Genomic DNA, 24776 nt, shown 5'->3' on the forward strand with positions numbered 1-24776 from the left:
TGCCCAAGTCCAGAATGGAGACACGGTTATAGTTGTCAGTGTCCTTGGAATGGACAGGCCATCCTGTCTTTAACATGACAGCCAGAGCCAAGATGTGGCTCATGCTGTACAGGGGTGCCTTTGTTTTGACCTTCTGACATAGACATCATAGTGCAAGAATGGATTTGGGAAACTCAAGAGGTGTTCCACTGTCCTATTCTAATGGTGGGAACACTGAGGGTTAGTTAGTGTCATTCATTTTAGTTAAGGACTTTTGCTTTGATCAAACACCTTATGCACACAGAATCCTTGGTGCATCTGATTGTCCAGTATGACTCACACAACTTGGAAGTTTCAAATATATAAAATGTCTGCTAAGTTGTTCCCATGTAGAACCTCAAACTAAACAGATTGTTGCTAGCAGGTCCCGTACATTCAGGCTAAAGAGAACATTCAGGAGAAATGAATTATCTTGGGCAAATTCAGACGGCCTCTTCCTCATTTTCTCTCTAACCTGTTTGGAATTTCTGACCACATCAGAATGTAGCTACTGGCCTCACTGAGCCACCGAGGGCCATTCTCAAGCCACCATTGTGTGCCGTTTCTAGCCCTGCCATTGTCTTGGTAATTCTCTCCTCTCTCACAAACTTGAACTCAGAAAGCTCACACACCAGAATGTGTGATTTTAAAGTCTCTTTTAACTCTATAGTTTCCATAAATTTTGTAGCTAGGCAAGGATACCCATAATTGTGTGGATGGCTAACAGGTTGGGGTTAGGAGCGATAATAAACTGGACTAAATAGTTTAAGTCAATATTTGGTTTTTGTTTTTATTACCAGTGTGGCTTTTTATTTAAAATATAACAATTCTGAGATTGAAATAGCATGGGGTTACAACCACTCCTTCAAGCGGAATTTTATGAACAAAAGGAAACTTTTTAAATGCTAGAGTTTCTACTATGTTATGTGTTGTACTCTTAAATGATATTTTAATTTCATTTACAGTCATGCTAAAGTGAGAACTTTTTTGTCTTGTAACCTTTTTAAGTATTAGAAAAATTCTTATATCCCATTGGCTCTGAAGATCAATCTTCAATATTTAATAGATGTATCTCAAGCACAAAAAGTATAATCTCATCAAATTTTAGTATTTGTTCATTTATTTCCTCCCATACAACTTTGTCTTATTAACTGACTCCTTCTAACCTCAGCATTTTCAAGGTTCCTCTACCAATTCTTTAACCAAACAAAAAATTATCTTTGTACACTTGCCTCTATTTCATTTTGGTTATGATTCAACCAACCAGCATTTGTACCTCCCTAAAGTATTCTCTTATATCACTTACTCATTTATCAAGAGTTCCTTTTTTATTGTTTTCTAGATTATTTCAGGTCAGTTTCTTTCTGATAAGAAAGTTGGGACCTATGTGGAAGTGGATATGTTTGGTTTGCCTGTGGACACAAGGAGGAAGGCATTTAAGACCAAAACATCACAAGGAAATGCTGTAAATCCTGTCTGGGAAGAAGAGCCCATTGTGTTCAAAAAGGTTGGTCGCATATCCTGGATATGAGATATAACTGCAGATTCTAGGCGTTTCACTCTGAGGGAAAAATTACATGAAGAATTATTTGTTGCTTAATTTGGGAATTTACACATTTATAAAGCAATAGGACTTTTGGAGGCTATCTTAAAAACTATTTAAGATCTCTTGAATCACTTGTTTGGATTTTCAGAATTTTGTTGTGAATCAATTAATTCTAGTACACCTCATTTCGAAGACCAGAAAAACATAAATTAACTCATATCCTCTCATAATACAAGTGATAAATGATTTTCATTATAACTCAAATGAAGTACAGTGGGAAGTAGGGAATAATATGGTAGCAGAGAGAAGAAAGTCCATACTTCCTTAAAAAGGGATATTAATTAGGGGCACCTGGGAGGCTTAGTCAGTTAAGTGTCCAACTTCCGTTCACGTCATTGTCTCACAGTTCATCAGTTCAAGCATCAGGCTCTGAGCTGATAGCGCGGAGCATGGAGCCTGCTTCGAGTTCCATGTCTCCCTCTCTCTCTGCCCCTCCCCTGCTCACACTCTGTCTGCATCTCTCTCTCTCAAAAATAAATTAACATTACGTTAAAAAAGAAAGAAAACTAAACTTCATGTAATGTCTAGCCTGTGGCAGCTGATTATTCTATCTCGTCTGGATTCTGTCTGTTTTCATTTTTTAATTTTTTAAACATTTATTTATTTTTGAGAGACAGAGCGAAGTTGGGGGAGGGGCAGAGACAGAAGGGGACAGAATCTGAAGGAGGCACAAGGCTCTGAGCTCTCAGCACAGAGTCTGACGTGGGGCTTGAGCTCAAACCACGAGATCGTGACCTGAGCTGAAGTCAGACGCTTAACTGACTAAGCCACCCAGGCGCCCCAATAAGTATTTTTCTAATATACTGAAAACATTTCTAAAATGTCTGGCACTTTGCAAATAGTCAATAAATATTACTTTATTCTTGTTACCAAAAGCAAGTTTTTAAGGGTACAGTTAGCTCCATGTTCTTGACACATGTTTTACATTGAAGGAGGAAAAAGAACCAATTTCTTGTTGCTTATTTGGGAATTATTTATAAAGCAATCTCACTTTGAAAGCCATCCTGAAAGCCATTCTTTTGTATTTTTGCTTTTGCTTTGAAAGTATAAAGGTAATCTGCTTTGAAAATGTAAGAGTCAATTCTCAAATAGTGATAAGACTACTAACTTTATATTTAAACATATATTTAAGCCTTTATCATTTCCATCTTGAGAATGTTCATGTTAAAAGTAAATGGTCTACAAATTCCTACAAATGGTGAACAAATTCCTCATTAGGACAAGGTGATAACACATAGATGAGGCCGTATCTCTGATAATCCTTTTGAAAATCAAAGCTATAGAGCAACAACTTAACTTTTTATCAGTTAGCTAAGTTGAAACTTCTAGGTAAATTTGGAAGCACAGGGCATGTTAGAATATTACCTTTCTCATCCTTCTTTGCAGTTGCACTTTCTTGTAACCATGAATATCCCTAATGTCCTTCTAGGTGGTTCTTCCTTCTCTGGCCTGTTTGAGGATAGCAGTTTATGAAGAAGGAGGTAAATTTATCGGTCACCGGATCTTGCCTGTCCAGGCAATTCGGCCAGGTACGGATAGTGTGGTGAGAAACTATTTATCAGAGTTGTAAAGAAAGCCATCACTGCCTTCTGTGATTGTTAAGGAAGGATGTAGGAAACTCTCTGAAGACTCGATGGGTTATAACAAGTGCTTTATTTTGATGCTCACAGGTCTGGGGGTTGGCAGGGTTTGGCTGGGCTCAGCCACAGCCTCGTTAGGTATGTTCCAAGTGTGCTCATTCAGGAGTCCCGGCTGAAGGAGCAGTGTTACTCACAGTGTGGACTTTTGTGGCATCCCACTGGAATGCAGAAGCTCAAATCTGACTCTGCAAGTGCATTTTAAGTCTCTGTTTGCACCACATCGTTAACAAAGCAAAGCATATGGCTAAGCCCTAAGTCAAGAAATCATGTAGAAAAATTTGGACCAATAATTCAGTCTATGGCATACAGTTTTAAATTCTCTTTTGTGGGGAAAAACATGACTGGAAAGGAAAATGATCAGAATCGACATTGTTTCCATGTCTGATAAAAAAAAAAAGAATATCACTCAAAACCATGCAAATTAAAGTGAGAAAGAAGTGACCTGTTTGTCATCCAAACTCATCTAAGATAAACGCTTCCATCACATAAATGTTCCTGTGTTGTAACAATTGTGGAGAAAATATGCAATGCACACTATTAATGCCGCCCCTCCAGGTTATCACTATATCTGTCTGCGGAATGAGAGAAACCAGCCTCTGATGCTCCCAGCTGTCTTTGTCTACATAGAAGTGAAAGACTATGTCCCAGATACATATGCAGGTAAAAAACCTGACTCAAGGGGATATTTCTATATGGGGCCAATCATATTTTTGTGGACTTGTGGAAGGAAAACTGGACCCAAACTAGGCAGGAAATTCTGGCCTCAGAATTGTTTCAATTTATGTATGTATGTTTATTAAATTACTCAAACCTTTGTGAATAAATTTTAATTTAATATCACTTAAGTCCCAATAAAGTGCTAAGCATATTTATCTACATTAGTATTATTCTATGAGTCCAGCACTTTCTAACCCATGTACCTGGTAGTACAGCAGTGTATTTAGGTCTGTACAATGAATTTATCTTCAGCCAGTTTTAAAAGCCAGATCCTTTTCATGGGTGAGACCCTAAGTTTGGAGGAATTAACTCCTGACCATGCCAACCAGGAATCATAAATTTAAATACTTACAGTGTTAAGTAGCCTGGTTGTAAGGTACTGGGGGATGCTGGAGACTATGGCAAACTTGGAGCACATGCCCATCCAAAGATGGCAACCATAGCTCACTCCAGCTAGACAGAATCACGTGTAAATAAGACTTGTATTGTCAACATTTGGATTGTTTCAACAGTCTGGAAAACAGATTTTTTAGGTGAAAGATCTTCATTTATGAAAGACCTACAACAAGTGTGTGGGCCATTGCTGGAAGGGATGGACCCCTCAAAATAAAAAAACTAAAAAAAACTAAAAAATATGAAGCATTGAGAAATCCTAGGTTGGAGTCTGCCCAGTTTGGATGTCAGAGCTGAACTCCTTTGAATTCTGTCTTCCTGAGGTTGCAGCAAAGACTCTTGAGTCTTGTCCAATTCCAAAATGTTGGATGGACAAGTGGATAGTTACATGGGTAGATGGAAGAGTGGAAGATGGATGATGAATCAGTGGTTGGGTGAATAGCAGAGGATGAATGAATGCATGGATGAATGCATGGATGGAATGATGGATGGATGGTAGGTAGGATGGATGGATGAATGAATGGTGGGTGGTTAATCACTGTATCTAAGACCTTTGATCTAAAATATCTCTTCCTTATTTAGATGTGATTGAAGCTTTGTCAAATCCAATCCGATATGTGAATCTGATGGAGCAGAGAGCTAAGCAACTGGCTGCTTTGACACTGGAAGATGAAGAAGAAGTAAAGAAAGAGGTGAGGGAGTGTTTTAATCTTATGCATGACATTAAGCAAGATTTCCCACCCACTGGCTGGCTTTGCGTATGTAACATCACACTTCAGGAGAAGAAAATAGCACATTGGAAAAACACTAATGGAACTCAGCATTATCTCACAAAACATCTACATGATTGAATTGTTCATATTTCATTCTCTTCTGGTATTCTGTGGCCAACACCAACATCGTATTTTGTGACTGCACTGAACAGTCCATGTCTTGCCATTTCAGGTGAAAGTTTCTAAGTGATTTCATATTGATTAAAGGTGATTAAAGCACTTAGAAAAGAAGATGATCACCAAGTCATTTAATATTTTATTTGGTCTTTAATCTAAACTGCAGGATTTTCAAAGTGCTTTTGTGACTTCTTAGAATGCATTAAGTACTTAATACAAATACTTGGTTCATTGTATGGGCCATAAAATGTTTATTATTATTACATTGTATACTTATGTATTATAATAGATTTCCAAATAATTGGTATGTTTTTCTAAATTAGATGTCACAATGCAAAGAACAGTTAAGGAAAGGTAGAGCAATATTAGAAGTGAAATTTAAAAATATAAGGCCTCTATATAGACTGACAATCTTTTAGTTTTTAAAAAAGTGAAATATAATTTAATGATTGAAATGATACCAATATTAAAAATAGTGAAGGATATGAGCTCTTTTATATTTCACTGGAATATTCAGAGGATAAATACATGGAAAAAGGTGAGAAAAAATGGAGGGAGCACTATCAGAATGAGAAAAAGAAATTTTGAAAATTGTTTGGATAACTATAACTAATAACAATTCCATTAGAGTTAATATTATTTATTAAATTGCTTTTTTCTTATTCAAAAAAACTAGGTTTATCACAGAAAAAAATTTAAGCTTAAAATGAGAAAAGAAAAATCCCAAAAATATTAGCTTCTGTAATTCAAACACTTAAGCCACCAGATATAACAGTGTAAATATGGAGTGTATACATAGCTAGTCTTTTTATGCTCAATTACTTCTTTTTCATAAAATGGGATCATATTCACAATCTATGTTTTAACCTTTTATTTTCATGTACTGTACATATTTTCCATGTCATTAAATATTCTTCTACAACATAACCTTTAATGACTTCATCATAGTATTCTATCATAGCTGTACCATAATTTATTTTTCCAGTCTCCAATTATGGGACATTTGGATTGCCCCACTATTTAAAGAGACCTTCAGTGAACATATGTAAATACATTTTTGAGAACATCTATGGTCATTTCCTTATTTTATTGCATAGAATTTTAGAAATTTTTTATTTAAGATACTGAACAAATTAAACATGAGAAGGAAAGGAAAGGAAGGGAGGGAAGGGAAAGGAAATAAAAAGAAGGAAAATATTCAATATGAGTATAATTTTCCAGGACTGCCTGGATGGCTCAGTGGGTTGAGCATCTCAACTCCTGATTTCGGCTCAGGTTGTGATCCCAGGGCCATGGGATTGAGCTCCATGTCAAGCTCTGCAATGAGTGTGGAGCCCGCTTGGGATTCTTTCACTCTCTCTCTCTCTCTCTCTCTCTCTGCCCCTCTGTCCCTCCCCCATTCACATGCACACATGTGTGCTCTCTCCCTCTCTCAAAATAAATAAATAAACATTTTTTTAAAAAAAGAGTAAAATTTTCCAGGCTCTTATCTACACTGGTGGCATCATATCCTATAGGATCAATAGACAGTGAAATTTAAAGTTAGGCTAGTAAGTTCCATAAGTAATACTTTCTGTGGTACGCCATAAGTAGGTTATAGGAAAAGTTACACTGCCAGAAAATTATGCCTAACAGCAGATATGAATATGCTTCCAAAGTTATTTGTGCCTCTAACATCTATGCTTAACATCTGCAGAGGGGGAAAACAAAACAGTGAGAAACACTTGGGCCCCCTGCTTGAATTTTGAGGGGCTAGTCCAAGCACTCACTGCCCATGTGAGGACCACATCTGAAGGGGTCTTCACATGCTGCAAGCAGGTGCTACTGGTGTCCTACTCAGACCTTCTTTTCAAGGGCTGCCACAACCACTGCTGCAGGTGTGGGCTGCATAAGGCTTATGGCCGCAGGCTTCTCCAGAAGACTGGCCTGGGCTCAAAAGAATTACCTTCCTGGAGATGTCTGGCAGGTTATTCCGGGAAGGTGATGACCCATGCCCAGTGACTGAGAGATCTAAGAGAATAAAAGCCCAGGTCCTTTGTTTCTGGGTGGACAACTTCTATATTGTAATTCACACTCCTGAGTCCCCATAGGATCAGACTGAGGCAGGACTCCGGGCTGAGACCATATTTCTTTTTTTTTTTTAAGTTTATCCATTTATTTTGAGAGAGAGAGAGAAAGAGGGAGAGGCAGAGAAAGAATCCCAAGCAGACTCCACACTGACAGCATGGAGTCTGATGCGAGGCTCGAATTCACAAACCATGAGATCATGACCTGAGCTGAGTTGGACACTTAACAGACTGAGCCACTCAGGTACCCCTCTCCTTTTTCTTAAGCTGAGACCACATTTCAACTTAATCTTCTTTCCATCTTCCTACTTTCCTCATCTTCCTGCAGTTTTCTCCTGAGAACATTGTCTCAATATATTATGCACTCAAGCACCCCGTGTTGAGTTCTGCCTTTAGGAGGGAATACATCAATATCAGATGCCTGCTGCTTTATACTTAAACTCAAGGATGAATGCCCTTTCTGAATTTTTGTCTGGAAACCAGAATTTGAATGTTTGACAATAGTATATCTTTAATTCTGGTGTCTCTTCAGAGATTGTAGACTTTTTTTTTCCCCTATGGCCTTTGAAAATATCAATGAGTTTCTCATTTTGCTCATGTAGACACTAATATGGAAATAGAGGCTCTCCTTAGAAAGCTAACAGAAACTCTGGAAATCTTTTCTCTTCTAAGTGCTTTAGCTTCTTAATGTCAAATATAAAATATAAATAAAAAAATAACTCAAGGTAAAGATAACTTATGTAGATATTAATAACCATTGACAACATTCTTCTCCAATTAGAAAAGAGGAACCTATTTAATCAAGTGGATGTGTTTTATTTTCTAGGAAATAGAAGTTCAAAGAAAGCATTTGCAAGTGAAATTGCATGTATTGTCACTATTTAGAAACAATGCTTTTTTTTTATCATAGATTTCTATCCATTCATCATCTAGATTCTCCAAGAGTGAACACTCAGTTGAAGAAACATTTCAAGACACTACCAATTTCTGCTTATGTAGTACAATTGACATAAGGGTCTCCTAATGGAGTATTTTAGTGATGGTGCACCAGAGAGACCATTTTTCTAGTACTGAAAAAAAAAAAAAGTCACTCTAAGGCATAGGAGACCTTGGGCCTTCAAGATGTCATGGTTCATTCACACTTCCATCATATCGAACCTTATTTTTACACTAGACATCACATATCAAAAATCTATTTAGAAAGAATACAGAATACAGAGGTAGCATTTTAGGTCAATTTTATGTTTGTTTCTCCTCTAGCAATGGTGATCAGCAAAGATTTTCAGTAAATATATAATGTTGGTTAATTTAGAAGATATTTAGACATTTCCAGTTTTAGAAATAACTTTAGAGGCATTGAATCCCATAGATTCCATATGGTCCAACAGAGAAAATATAATTTTTTCCTTTGAAATGTCAAAACCCTAAGTGACCTCATTTTTGAAACTCAAAATAAAAATCATTTGCCCTTACCATGTAATGCTAGGAAGGAAAAGTCATTTCACACCTTTGAACACCAGTGTGCCCTTTATCTTGTCTTGTAATAATGTAAGTTTGTTTGAATGAGGACACTGAAAATAAGTAGCGGTGGTTTTCTCAGAAGAAAATTCTATCTAGGACATGGCAGGCACTGGAGACACTATTTTAGCAGCAAAGACTTTTTTAGTATAATCCTTTTAACTTGGTAGTTATAAAGGTCATTTCTATTTGAAAATTAAAGGCTTCATTGGACAGCAAAATATTCCCAGATTTGTAAGACTTTAATAAATTATCTTCATAAAGTAATTTGGAAACCAAATAAGTAGGCAAACTGAAAATTCCCTCATGCTTTGAACATTAGACATTTGCCTCAGATCATGTGAAAAGATAGATAGATGATAGGTAGGTAGATAGATAGATAGATAGATAGATAGATAGATAGATAGATAGATAGATATCCAACATATATTTGTGTAATAACAGAGATTTGCATAGCTGGATTTATTTCTTTTGTAAAAACAGTTGTCTTTCAGGATGCTGGGTTAAATAAACTTGTGGAAAGTTGACTCATCTTAATTATAACAAAGGCTTTATAATATTCATAGCTATTTATTTTAAAAAGGTATATAATTTTTTTTAAATAAGAGATCACACACATACACACAAGGCCCTCAGTAATCTTGCAGATACTGTTAACATTTTTGGTGTATATCTTTCTAGTACATTTTTATGTATTTATATTTTTCTTTTAAAAAACTATTAATTTTTAAAAATGGTTTCACAACCACAGTGTTTTAATGTGGTTATGGAAATGCCTAATGAAACATCAGTAATACTCCTTCTTTCCTATTTTTAAAATATACCTGTAAAGAGAAAGAAATAAATATCCAATGTATTGATTACAAGACATTATGTGACATCATTAATGTCCAAATACGATATTTGGATATATCTTATTTTAGCATGTCGGGGAATGCAGAAACATTTTACTGAGTGCTTACTATATACCTAGCACCGTTCTGAGCCGTTTGTTGTATTAACACACTTTAGTCTTAAAATATCCATATGTCTTAGTTACTATTATTCTTCTCATTTAACAGATGGGGAAACTGAGGTACTGGGAAATTCAGTTCCTCAGCCAGTATCACACAACCAGTAAGGAGCAGAGTTAGTGTTGAAATCCAAGCAATCTAGCTACAGAAGTCATGTTCTCTACCAGCATTTCTAGAAGTCTAATGTGCAGACCAGGGGGCATTATGATAAAATGCTGATCCTGATTCAGCAGGTCTGGGGTGGAGAGAGGCTCAGCATCTCTCACAAGCCCCAGGTGAGGTGATAATGCTGTTCCATGTAGCATACTTTGAGTAGTAAGGGTCTATACTACACCCCATTGTACTACCTCAATGACAAAACTGCAATATTCTAGCAACCTTTAACAAGAACTAGCCCTTCTTCATCATTCTGTCCTCTATCGCATGTTGCTTGGCTAACTGAGCACAGAATAGAACACCTTTACTTTAAATAGTAATATCCTTTGAGTTGAATTTTTGTTGAATCAAATGTCAAGATTCTCCCCTCCCTCATTTAAATCACTTGATATTATTGTTCTTCAGTAAGTTAGGTTTATATGTGTAGATTCTATTTGATTAGTTTGTACATTGACTTCTGGCCAAAATTAATTTACTCCCAACTCAAATCTTCTAAGTTATAAAGGCTACTTTATTCATTCACCAAGTGTTCATTTCCATCCTTAGAGAAAGTTATGATCTAAGATAGAGTACCTGATGCTCCAAAGCTTATTCAACCCTCAAGGCCAAAATTTTTGTTCTAAAGAGTTCCCTCTGTCATGTGTGTATTATCCAAGTGAAGGTGGGTGAGTGGTCTTCATATCATTTTGATGTTGAAAGGGAGAGTTGTTTAGGATTACCAAAATTTCACTTATTCCATGAGGCCTACTTTTTCCGTTGTCAGACTCCATGTGTTCTTATAATTGAGATGAAATATAGCAAAAATAATTTATTTCCTTCTTCAGTGTATGACTCTCTAGGCATCCTCGATGAGATTTGATTATTTGACAAGAAAAAGATTTGATGGTCTGGTGTGAATTTCGCCAGTAAGATAACAATAGCAAAACCCAATGGTAAAAATTTCAAGGTAGTATTTGCATAAGGTTCAAGAAAGTCTGAGGTGTCTTTTAATATTTCTAAGACAGAAGCATGGTACCTCATCCGTGGTTCAAGAACTTGGTGCTAAAATCATATATGAGGTTTAATGGATATTTTTGGATTCTCTTTAAAGGAAAATCTTACTCCACAAATAATAATTTAGAAAATTACCAATTTATAGAAACAATAGTTGCTCACAATACCTGAACTTAAAGCATCCAATAACGTAGGAAGAGAAGTTTGCCTTTTTGGAGATAACTTTTAGATAATGACATGATCCCTGTCATTTCTGTGAGGTTTGGAGTTTACAAGGCATTTTTTGGGTCCCTTGGATAAAATTGAGCCCTAATACATAGCAGGCAATCCCTATCTTTAAAAGAGGGAACCATTGCTTATAAGGGTAGATTGACTTGCATAATAATAATCACAAAATAGAGGAACAGAGTTTTTTTTATGAGTTCTCCAGAGAAGACTAATTATGCATTTGAGTTGAAATTACTCAATGACTGATTCAATTTCACTGCTTTTACAAATGTACTCCATTAACAGTTTTTTAAATGTTGATGGATTTCAATAAGGAGCTTTGGGTTCATCTGCTTAAAACAGCAATACATCCAGAAATTTGAATATTGGAGTCCATGCCATGCCCCATACTGTAGGGACTATGAAAGTGTGACTCTCCATGACAAAGTCTTTTCACTCTCTGGAGCAAGGCTTCTCCAATTTTAAAGTGCATACAGATCACCTGAGGATCTAGGTACAAAGCAGATTTAGATTTCATTGGCCTGAAGCAGGACACAAATTCTGCATTTTTAACAAGCTTCCAGGTAATGCTGATGCTACTGACCTTTGGACCATATTTTGAGTAGCAAGGCCCTCAGACTTAAGCATCTATCAGAATCACCTAGATCACTTCTTTTTTTTTTTCTTTAATTTTTTTAATGGCTATTTATTTTTGAGAGAGAGAGAGTCAAAGAGACAGAGTGTGAGTGGGGGAGGGGTAGAGAGAGAGGGAGACACAGAATCTCAGGCAGGCTAGAGGCTCTGAGCTGTCAGTGCAGAGCCCCACATGTACTCAAACTCACATACCGCAAGATCATGACCTGAGCCAAAGTCAAAGGCTTAACCAACTGAGCCACTCAGGTACCCCATTTCTTACAGCACAAATTGCTGGGCCTCACCCTGAGAGTTTCTGAGGGAGTAGGTCTGGGGCAAATTTGCATTTCTTTTTTTCTTTTTTAGTTGATTTATTTTTAGAGAGCGAGAGACCCACCAAAGGAGGGACAGAGAAACAGAGGATCCGATGTGGGCTCTGTGCTAACAGCAGAGAGCCTTATGTGGGCTCAAACTCATAAACTTGAGATCATAACCTGAGCCAAAGTTGACACTTAAGGGACTGAGCCACCCAGGTGTCCCTGAATTTGCATTTCTAATGATTTGTCCTGATGCTGATGCTGATGATGAAGGAACCACTCACTGAGAACCAATGCTTTAGAACTCTATTATCTGTCTTACAAGACACTCTCCCCACATAGAATTAAAAAGCCATTATACCAGCCACTCTAAAATGTCAGTTTAATCACAGAAACCCAAGTAGGGCTCCAGGAGAAACTTGCTTCTTGGGGAATTGTCCAGAATCTGTTCTGTGAGAAATTGGCCTTAGTCTTTGCCACATGATTTGGCTTAGTTAATTTGAAAGACATTCCCACAAGATGAATGTTAAGGATGGTTGGTCTACATACGTTTTAAAAAAAGTCCATGATTTATGCCCACCTATAAAGAGCTGATTTCTTCTGATTTCTTTGGAGACTACATCAAATATTTCTAATAAATTAAAGTTGGCAGAAACAGTAATATATGTAACATATATAAAATAGTATCTCCCTTTAATCTTTCTGAATAAATCTTTCTGCTATAATTATGAATTGAATGCAAATTCTCTACAGACACAAGAAAGCAGTATCTTCATTCACTCAGTGATTCATTCATTCAAAAAATTGTTTCCTTATGTTAGCATAACAGTTAGGTGGTTCTTTAGTTTCAGGACCTTGTCATTGATAGTATATCTATTGATTCTGCATAACCAGAAACAAAATGTGGATTTCTTCATTTATTCATTCAATAAAAATCTTTTTTGAACACAACTTTGTCAGTCACCATGCTGAGCATTATATACTATATACATATAATGATGAGAAAAATCAGATGCTCTCATAGGCCTTATATAATCGAGAAGGAGAGGCTAACAATTAAACTTCATGCATATACATGTAAGCTTGCAGCTGTCATAAATGTCTCAAGAAAGATACCATGGGAATGCTGATGATTTTTCCTATGATCACAGATATGATAAAAAGTAGTTAACACTTGAGTTTATTCAGCTTGTTAAAGCTGTCTTCTGCTTCTAACTCACTCTGGTAGGTTTTTCAAAGTATAGTTTTGCCATCATTTATTATAAAAATTTTCAAACATACCCAAATATTGAAAGGGTTGTATAATGAGCATCTATATATCAATCACCTGGATTCCACAATTTAAATGTTGATGCATTTGCTTTATCACATCTATATCTTATCTATCCAGCCACTCCTCTATCCATCCATTATCCTATCTTATTTTTTGATGCATTTCGGAGTAGTTTGCAAATATTAGTATACTCATCCTGAAAGACTTCAAAATGCATGCATCAGGATATGGTTTTTAGAAATGTTTTTGATTCCTTAGAAATGTGCAGTAAATACATTATTTAATTTCATTCAGGTAGTATAAATTCAAGGTACCAATTGTACATGTTATTTACCAAAGTTCTTCTTGAGGAAAAAAACTAGTTCAGACAAAACCATCCTCATTGCCCTCATCGGTCCTGAATGGACTGGATTTCCACATGATGACATTATAAGCCTTGCCCTTAATATTCTGTGAAAACTGATGACCCTGCCCTTTATTCATCTGGTATCAGAATCAACCACTACATTCTAACCACTACATGGAAGGGACTATACATTTTAGGTGACGCAGGCAGTATGGCATGGCCCAACATCTCCAATAGTACAGTAAATATTTTGTATTTGGAAGACCCTTTACTTACTATACCAGCCACTCAAATAAATCCCCCAAGTTCTAGTTTTCTACTGCTTGTCAGATCCAAATTTGCAATGCTCTAGATGGAAAATTTTTCAACCAGCATACCAAATGGAATCTCCTCCAAAACTTGTAACACTGGACTTTCAAATTATCCTTTCACTAATATTTTAAAGTTGCTTCTTTTCATTTTGGATACAGAAAGGATATCATTTTTTAAATAAAATCTTGGCTTTAACAAGTCCTTTATTCCATGTTTTGAAGGAAAAATTGTAAAGCTCCCATTTGGCCTCTAGAGGGCAGGCACCCACTTCTGCTGTAGTTCATGCTGCTCAATTGTCTCCACCCAACTAACCAAAATCTTGTGCAACTAAAATACTATCATCTCTGAACCTTCTTTCTTTGAAACTTATTTCATTGGATCTCAGGAATCTCTCCATTAAACTGAAAAAGTATACTTTATACATCTTTGTATTTCAGAAGCAAATGAAATTACTGCAATGAATCCATAAAAGTTGCTGTTAGTGTAGAATACAGAATGAAGGAGAGCTGTAGAGAAATTCAGCCTTTAGACTCTAACACATATTCAGACACCAATCCCACTGTTAACTGTGGCCTCTAGCAAGTTCCATGACTTTTAATAAAGTCTTTAGTAAAGACCTTTGATAACACCTTGGATTTCTTTGCTTTATAGTGGAGTCAAAAGGACAGCCTACACTGGCCGCAACAAGGCTAGTGTGTCAAACACGATCAAGCACTCGGTGATTGACAGCTGCTTCTGTTACCACTCTCCACGAGGGAAGGGTCAATTAGAATTTGTACATAGTGTCCCTGGTTAGCAAAATACTTTACATATCAGTCTGATATATTTGCCACTATAGATTCTCACTAGGATAATAAATAAAATTTTTTTCCAGAATATCGTAAGAAACACCAGACAAGTGTCAAGCAACAAACAACCAAACAAACAAAAACTATTGAGGAGCTCCCAAATTCCTTAGTCCAGCTTTTATTCTTCCTCACCCACCCTTTTCTCTCCACCTTTGTCCCACTACTGGGGTGAGGAGGAAGGATGTGGTGGCTGCAGGACATCTGGCCCACTGCATTTCCAGCACATCTTGCTCCACCGTTGCTGTGGGTGTGTTGCCTGCCCTGACACAGGCACGGAGTTCCGGGCAAACTCTCTGCTCCTCCAAGCAGATGGCCAGCTTTGGGGCCAGATGTGATCTGAAGATATAGTTTGTTTGGCCTCAGTGATTTAAAATTAGGAAATTTCATACCAAAAAAAGTTAGTTTTCCAGCTTTACTCAAAGCATGGGCATTAATAGGCTGAAGTTGAGTCACAACTGTCCCCTTTCAAAGAGCCCCCTCTCCAGCTCGGGCATGACCCCACTTTGCATTAAATCTGGTCCACTTTGCTCATTTCCACCATTTCCATTAACTGTCTATTAATGTACAGTGTGAATGGCGCCACCTTGAGGTAAGGCAGTACAACCCATCTTGCCTGTGAAGGCATCTACCAGGGTGACTGTGACCCCTGGACTAAGTTAACATTTTCCCAAAGTTTACCTCAACACCCAGCACCAAACCTTGCTGGTCTCTTTATTCTCAGTTATAGCTATAAAGTGTGTGCCTGTATGTTTACTCAACATTTATCTGCTTTTAAAAAAAAAAAAAACCCTCTGAATTGATACATTATGTCAGTTTTGGGGATGTTGGGCTTTGTCTTACATAACTTTGATAAGCAGAGACTTATTTTTTCTTCAACCTGACTCAAGTTGATGACTGAGCTTGGTTTCCCAAGGGCGTACAGCTACATGGAACGTCTGCAAACCTGATACAAGGCAAAAATAAGCTGGCTTGGATTCATTCTGAACACACTTCCAACCCAATACCTCCCAAGATATTAACTTTAGTTGCCAAAAAAGCCCACATTTTATTGCCTTCATGGAAGCTGGCTTGCCATCACCTCCTTCTTTCCTCTATCAGAATTTTCTTTTACCCTAGCTTTCTCCAGAGGGCTAATTTTAGCCACCAGTCACATTGGGGGAAATGTGATTTATCTTCCCCATGGTCCCAGACACCTACCAGGCTATAGATGAGGAAGGTCAGATGCCCATAGAAAGGAGTACCTTTCCAGGCAGTTGAGTTTGATGACCATGGGCACCCCCTGTGACTGGGAGGCTGGTGAGCTTTCCCATACCTTATTCAAGCCAGAGGACGAGCCCAGAAGAGAACTTTGTTGATGTTCCTACCTTCCCTTTCATTCAGTCCCTCTTGTGCATTGTAAATGCATATCCTTTATGAATTTTGTGGCCAAACACCTATGGCATTTCAGGCTTCTAAAGTGTCCCACAAACCCAAACACCTGCAGAAGTGAGGCAGGGAAAGTCTAAACAAGTAAAGAGGAAACTACCCTAAGAGGGGCAGAAATCACTCGGTTCTAGCCCATTGTGGGAAATGCAGGCCCAGTGTTGCCAACTGGATTTTCCAAGAAAAGCAAGAAATTCATTTTATTAACATGAAAGCTCCCTAATGAAAATATTTGGCAACATTGTGTGAGCCCAACTTTTCCATGTGCTCTGTTTAGACCCTATGCTTCCAGTTTGCAATGTTTTCTACGTTTTGTTTATTTAAGTAATTTCTGCACCCAACATGGGGCTCGAACTCACAACCTTGAGATCATGAGTCACACAGTCCTCTGATGGAGCCAGCCAGACTCCCCCAGTTTGCTATTTCTTAGTGAAGAAATAATATATAATCCTTCTCTTTGGCATAGTGATGCTAGGGATAATTTTCCTGATGGATGTAACTTAATAATGCAGCCGAACCATGATTTACCCATCCAAAGTAGCCATTTTTCAAAAGGCAGAGTTCTATTATGGTGAGTTCTGTAGGCTGGCTAAGCTTCTCTGTTAGGCTCCTACCTTCCCCCTTCACTTCGAGCCACTGGTCCCAGGGTTTATCTATTCCATTTCAATAATACTAGCCCTGAGCAGGTCATGAGAGATATGTAGTGATGATATGCTGAATTAAAATAAATTCTGCTTTCATTTAAAGCAGTTTTGGAACTCATGTTTTAATGATACTTTGGGGGACAACATAAAAGCCACTTGTGACAGTCATTCTCATCTTAGATTTTACAAAAATGTTTTCATATGACCTTTTTGTAATTACATGACAAAATATCACAATGTTGGGCTCTGAATGACTTCTGGCTATTTCCTAATATATTTTTGTACTACAAAGTAGAACATCAGGCTAGCCATTGTCAGTAATGTCTGCCATGAACCTGGAAGGCAGTTCTAAGAAAAGAGTTGATGAGCAATTAAGAATTGAAAAGACTCATTGCAGTGGTATGTGATGGCCACTGAGGCAAGTATTTTATAAGGAACAACACTTATCACTTATTCAACAAACATTTATTAAATATCTGTTCCACATAGGACACAGTGGACTAGCTGCCAGAGGGAATGGAGTGGAGATTGAATAAATTCCAGTGCATTTATTATGATTATTCACCACTAATATTGCACAAGCTTAAAAGGTTTATTTATTTTACACACATCTATTTGCTCTCTGCCAGGAACTATTCTAAGCATTTTGTAATACTAACTTATTTGAAGGGCACCTGGGTGGATCAGTTGGTTGAGCATCTTGACTTCGGCTCAGGTCATGATCTCACTGTTCATGGGTTTGAGCCCCATGTTGGGCTCTGTGCTGACACCTCAGAGCCTGGAGCTTGCTTTGGATTCTGTCTCCCTCTGTCTCTGTCCCTCCCCAACTAATGCGCTCTCTCACTCTCTCTCTCTCTCTCTCCCCCCCTCTCTCTCAAAACTAAATAAACATTTTAAACAATTTAATTAACTTATTAGATCCTTTAAACAACCTTACAGTGTAGATAATATTAGGACACCCAGTATGTGTATCTTCATCTCTAAAGATGAGAAAATTGAGGCAGAGACTTACACTGCTAATAAGTGGCAGGGTCAGAATTTGAACCCAGATAAGTTTGACTCCAAATTCTATGCTTGTAACCACTGTACCAATTAGCTACTACTGCATAACAAGCAACTCCCAAATATTATGTCTTGCAACATCAACAGCTACTTACTACTTTTCATGAGTCAGTTGGTCAATGGGGAAGTTTTGCTGCTTTGGACCAGGCTCAACTCATCTTAGCTGGACTCGAAGTCATGTGCTCATGGTCAGCTGGGGCTGGCTGGTCTAGGAGATCCTTACCTAGATGACTCAGCTCTCCTCCACATGGTGCCTCATCCTTCACTGCTGTAGCAGGGGTCTGAGAAAGACAGAAAAAAATTGCAAGTGCCTTTTCAATCTACTTGCATCAAATTTGCTACTCGCTTATTAGGCCAATGCAAATCACATGATCATGCCCAGAGTCAGTGTGGGAGGGCACTACAAAAAGGTGTAGACATTGGAAGGTGTACAAATTGGGGCTTTTTAATACAATTAGCTTACCACAGTCACAGTTCAACACTATGCTATTTTTACTTTGCTTTCTAGATAGTTTCAATTGGGTATTTCAGATTCCAAATGAATTGTAAAAATGCTATCAAATGTAGCCTTGTTGGTTTAGGAAGGTCATAAAAGAACACCAAAAAAATGTGAAAAGTGAAAGTATGTTTATGATTATAGGCTGATCCTGGGGAAACACCATCAGAAGCTCCAAGTGAAGCCAGGACAACTCCAGCAGAAAATGGAGTAAATCACACTACATCGCTGGCGCCCAAACCACCGTCCCAGGCTCCCCACAGCCAACCAGCTCCAGGTAAACACTCTGAAAAGAGAGCCTCCAGTTTATTTATGCCCCTCAAGGAGATAGCATGATTTGGCTCCTGAGAGCATCAAATGAGCAAAGATACACGGACTTAGGAGGATATGTGTATTGAATGATTGATTGATTGAATGAATGAATGAATGAATGAATGAATGCCAAGAGAGATTCGTGAGTGTTCATCTGGCTCTGATTATAACTTCCAAAGCTACAACAAAACATCACCCAGACTTCCATGTCTTTATTTATAATTCACGTGCTGGCAGGGTTTGTGAAGAGTTCTTCATGCATGTTATAAACAGCTAAGCTTTACAAGCATCTTCTTAGTTCTACCTCACTAATTAAGTCTCTGCCAAGTATTCCTTTCCCTCTTCCTCCAACTTATTTTTCAATGACCTTGGGTGTCAACCATGTGCTGAGCACTCTGTTCAGCTCTTCAAATGGTTTGATTCATTTCACCCTCATACTAGGGCTATGACAGTAGATTCTGTCATTGTTGCCATTGGGCAGATGAAGAAATTGGCTTTGAGATGAAGGAGTACTTCCTGAAGGCCACATAGCTAGTGAAGAGTGGAAGTCAGGAGGATATAGTTCCCTGTGATCCCAGTTCCTGCTTTCAGCAACTCTGCTTTCAGAGGTCCACTCATGTCTCACTTTTTAGAAAAATCTTTTGATTTCTGTGCAGCTAACTTTGACCTTTGATCTAAGACTACAAGAGGCAATTCTCTCTCATATGTATGTCCTCTTTACCCAATAGGTGGTAGGCTTCCCAGGATAGGCTTCAATTTGATGCTTCTTTTGCACAGACCTGAGGAATAGCATGTACTTAATAACTTGTTATTGAATGGGCTAATATTAAATTAAATAAAAAGGAGAAGAGTTTCCTTTTATGAAGGTATGGCTTCCTGTCTCCTTCCTTTCTTGTTCTACTACAGCATGGTAGTGATGAAATCCAAATCTTTCATTTGGGATGGGAGAGTATTTCTCATGGGGGAGAATCAGATTTTAAAAAGAACAAACCCTGTTGAATTTGTATCAAATGTGCATGACCTGCGGCCTCTACTTTTAAGAAAGTTGTTGAAATAAAAAACGCTCAAGAAGGTTTGATCATAAAGAGTGATATTTTCAAATGAAGATTTTTATATATCCAAATACAAACATTTTGAGCACTTCTGGAATACAAATAGGTCATTGAAATATGTGAATAAATAAAGTCTTATGCTTTGGAGAGTAAAAGAAACTTTGGCACTTTAATATTTGATTTTCTTAATTGATATTTTGAAATAATTTGACTTACAGAATTGTTTTTAAAATGGAACAGAATACCTTGCAAAAATGGTCTCCTCTTCCCTAGTGTTAACATCTGTCAGAATCATGGTACAGTTAGCAGACCAGGATATTAACGTAGGCACGGTACTTGGAACTGAACTACAGACCTGATTTGAACTTCACTTGCTTCCTACTGATGTCTTTTTATCGCTCCAGGTTCCAACTCAGGATCCCACATTGTATTTAACTGTCATGTCTCTTTAGGCTGCTTGAATCTATGACAGTCCCTCAATCTATCCTCTCTTTTATGACCTTGATACTTTTGAAGAGTACTGGTCAGTTATTTTGTGGAATATCCCTGTTTGGGTTTGTCTGATGTTTTCTCATGACTAGAGTGAAGTTTTGCAATTTTGGCAGGAATATCACAGAAACAATGTTGTGTCTTTCTCAGTGCATCATATCAGGGAAGCCTGATGTTAGTATTTCTCATCATCGGTGATGTTGGATCATGTGGACAAGGTGGAGTCTGCCTGGTTTCTAAACTGAAATTTATGATTTCTCCTTCAGAGATAATAGTCATCTTGGGGGAGATACTTCAAGACTATGCAAATACTCTTTTTCTCCTTAAACTTTTGTCCAATAATTCTGGTATCCACCAATGAGTGGATTTTGCCTGTCACAATTTTTTAATGTTTATTTTTATTCTTGAGAGACAGACAAAGAGACGGAGACACAGAGAATGAACAGGGGAGGAACAGAAAGAGGAGACACAGAATCCAAAGCAGGCTCTGGGCTCTGAGCTGTCAGCACAGAGCCCAACGTGGGCCCCGAACTCATAAACCAAGAGATCATGACTTGAGCCAAGTCAGATGCTCAATTGACTGAGCCACCCAGGCGCCCTATTGTCTACCACAATTATTATTGCCTGATGGTCAGCATTTGATTTTTTTTTAAGTAGTCTCCATGCCTGCACACCCAATGTGGAACCCAGTGTGAGGCTTGAGCTCACAACCCTGAAATCAAGACCTGAACCGAGATAAAGAGTTGGATGTTTAACCCACTAAGCCACCCAGGCGCCCCAGCGCCTGTTTTTCTAAAAACAAAACAAAACAAAACAAAACAAAAACTTTGCGATTCTTGATTTAGCCAAAAGGTGGCAATAGCATTACTAAAACATAATTTGTTGACAGGAGTTTTGCTTCAAAGTGGAGAGATGTCCTTTCAGCCTGTATATGAAGTATATAGATTCATATTTAATTAGGTTTGCCTGAAAGTAACAATGAAGACATTGCTTAGAATGCTGTGAGGGTTGTTTTGTGAATGATTTTCTCCTACAATTTGTTATTTATCCATAAAGAGACTTACACTCAAGAGCCAAACTTAGTTATTATACAGCAAGAATACAATTTAAAAGTTAAAGTTAAAGGGGCTATTTCTTTTGTTTCTTTATTTCAGGTTCTGTGAAGGCACCTGCCAAAACAGAAGATCTTATTCAGAGTGTCTTAACAGGTAAATGTCACCCTTTTCACCCATGGAATTAGGTAGCTGAATATTATACAGTATAGGTATTTAGAGAGAGGAGATTTCCCTTCATCTCTGAAAAATAACATATCTCTTCTCTAAAAACATCTACAGATATGCAGTCCTAACTAAAGCCACATTACATGATGTAATCACGTCATCACAGAGAAGTAACTGTATTTGGCAGATAGGACTCTATTGGTATAAAACTAATATATTTTCACAAGATAACTATTATAGGTTTTTTTTATTTTTTACATTTATTTATTGTTGAGAGATAGAACAAGACAGAGCATGAGTGGGGAAGGGGCAGAGAGAGAGGGAGACACAGAATCCAAAGTAGGCTTCAGGCTCTGAACTGGCAGCACAGAGCCCGACGTGGGGCTTGAACCCACGAACCGTGAGATCATGACCTGAGCCAAAGTTGGATGCCCAACCAACTGAGCCACCCAGGCGCCCCACAAGATAACTATTTAGAATCAAATGATAGTTTCATACTGTAGATATGACCCAATGAACAGGAATCCATGACTTCCCAAAGTGCCGATCATAAGCCATATTTTAGAAATGTAGAATGTGAACCATTTGTGACTACAGATCACTGAGTGTTTAAGAACTATGATACAGTTGGGAAATAATTTATATTTGGTTAGGTCCTTAAACTAGTGGGACTAAAATTGGCACAGGCCACACACAATGAGCAGCATGTAGCAGAATTTTGGAAATGTGTAGAGTATTTGGCCCAATACACAGAAGAAAGGCAAACACATGTTCACCACAACAATCTCTATGGGTAAGAGCCAAAAACTGGAAACACTCAAAATGTCCATAGACAGTAGTATAGGTAAATAAATGATGGTACACTCACAGAGTAAAATGGGGTACAGCTATAGGGATAAATAAACTATGATCGTACATAACATGGATAAAATTCACATGCATAAATAATGTGGAGGAAAAGAGGCCAGACACAAAAGAACACAGTCTTTATAATTCCCGGTACATAAGGCTAAAAACAGACAAAACTAATTTGTCTGTTAGAAACACGGATTTGGATTATACTTGGGAGGGGAGAGGGGATGCAAAAACTGAAAAGAGGATCTCCAGGGCGCTGACAACATTCTGAGTTTGATCTCAGTGGTGGTTCCTGAAGCATGTTCTCTCTGTGAAAATGTGTAAGGCTATGGATTTATGATTTGAGTAATTTTATGCGTGTGTTCATATTATCCCGAAATAATATGTAAAATATGCATAGAAAAATTACTTGAAGAATGTATTAAAACATGTTCTTAAAGATTTAATTCCTTGGGAAACAATTTGATGTTAACACATAAAACAAGATTCAGCACTGTAAATACAGCACGACTCCAGTGTTATTTGGAATACATAAATGTGTAGACAAAAGGCAGTGGGTGTGTGCCAGTGTATTAGCAGTGTTGTCTCTGGGTGGCTTATTTCTTTATGTGAATGGACATTACGTCTATGCTTAAGAGCATATTCAAAGAATAGCCTTTCATCCACAGACAATAAAAACCAAAAAAGGTACTTCCAGTGCAATTGTTTTTTAAATCATAGGTTGGAACATCGCAAACCTTGTTGGTAAACTTGCTGTAACTGAAGTTCTCTATACCATTTTAAGGAAGTGAGATATAATCGAGCACCAAAAATGCAGCAATTCCTAAAGATTATAAATTCTTAATATAAAAGTTATTATGCAACCATAATGAGTCCGTTTGGGCCTGAGGGAAACCATTAGATAAATGTACCTGATTCTTTTCTGGCCTCTTTCTTGAAAGGAATCGAATGTCAGGAGAATAGGCATATTATAAAAAAAAAAAAAAGTGAGCATGTTTCAATTGCTTAACGACCTTAGCATTTAAGAACATAAATTATTCTTCTGATTTCAGTGTTTATCCACTAGATAACTCATTTCTATTCAGATCTGTTGTTTATCATGGCATATGTTATTTCTGAATCTCTTGACAGTTCCAAATATTTATGATAACATATTTTTGTTCCTAGAAGCAGAAAGCTCAAATGAAAGGATGGAAACATATGAACTCTGACTTAATTTAGGTCAAAATATATGATAATTCATTGAAGTTAAGACACCATCAATTTTAAGGCACCCTGCTATTCATGGATTGCTAAGAAAGAAAAACATCAACAAATTGTGACACTCCATACAAAGCTTCTTAATTTCAGAGAGGTTAACATACATTAAAGATGCATATTCTAGAATTGATGAAATATGTCAGTAAAATAGAGAATGGTTTAAGGTCAATCATTAAATGTTTTCTAAGCATTGGATTGAGATCGAGCCCCGTGTTGGGCTCCATGCTTACAGCACAGTGCTTGCTTAGGATTCTCGCTCCCTCTGTCTCCGCCTCTCCCTTGCTCAAACGTGCACTTTCTCTCTCCCAAAATAAATGAACATTAAAAAATTATTATGTAGTAATGTATGCTACCACTAACCCTTGTAGTACCTTTGGGTAAATCATATCAAGGGACTTTCCCCCTCCTCAAAGCACTTTATACTGGAACACTTGTGATAAATCCAAGCCTACAGTGTGACTAGTGCCCCTTAGAGAGAGTGCTGTAGAACCTCTATGATCATTTCTTAAGCCTCTATATGCACACTTTCAGAAACTGTGTTAAGAATCATACTTTGTATGATTCTTTTGTTTCATCATAACAACCCTAAAAAGTAGTAGAAATGTTGAGGTCCTTGAAGTGGATCCTGTTGGTGCCCATCTAGGTTTCCCTTACCATCCGATGCACCCATGTCTAGCTGTGGTGAGTGTTGGCCATTAGCAGTTAACATCATATAGCTTCCCCTTCTCTTGGAAATTGCTCTCAGCTGAAGGGAAGACCCCTCTCTAGGAGGTTATGCCTCCCCTCACTGACTTTCTCAAGTCAAGATCCAAAAGGCTGACCTTCTTGCATCAAGGTGAGATGCATTCTGTAATACTCCGGAGTGCCGGAGTGCCCGAGCAGACAGGCAGAAGCCAGGCTCCAGCTGAGACCACACCACCCCTCGGCTCCTCCCTCTTCTTTGTCCGCTGAATGCACTTCCTCCACCTGAGCACTTCTCTTTTTTTTTTTTTTTTTTTAAAAAAGTTTTCTTTGAAAA

At 37.7% G+C, this 24776-nt stretch overlaps 1 protein-coding gene across 1 annotated transcript in view; it reads left to right on the top strand.

Moving 5' to 3' along the window:
• PLCB1 (phospholipase C beta 1) overlaps positions 1 to 24776 on the top strand; it is a 686139-nt gene that overhangs the window by 548754 nt on the left and 112609 nt on the right. The window contains exons 21-26 of the mRNA XM_077749126.1: positions 1361 to 1525; positions 3054 to 3153; positions 3820 to 3924; positions 4957 to 5066; positions 18715 to 18847; positions 21578 to 21631. Coding sequence (XP_077605252.1) covers positions 1361 to 1525; positions 3054 to 3153; positions 3820 to 3924; positions 4957 to 5066; positions 18715 to 18847; positions 21578 to 21631 — 667 coding nt within the window. The remainder of the gene's footprint in view (positions 1 to 1360; positions 1526 to 3053; positions 3154 to 3819; positions 3925 to 4956; positions 5067 to 18714; positions 18848 to 21577; positions 21632 to 24776) is intronic.

This window comes from Crocuta crocuta, unplaced genomic scaffold (assembly GCF_008692635.1).
Source record: "Crocuta crocuta isolate KB4526 unplaced genomic scaffold, BGI_CrCroc_1.0 scaffold407, whole genome shotgun sequence".
NCBI lineage: Eukaryota > Metazoa > Chordata > Mammalia > Carnivora > Hyaenidae > Crocuta > Crocuta crocuta.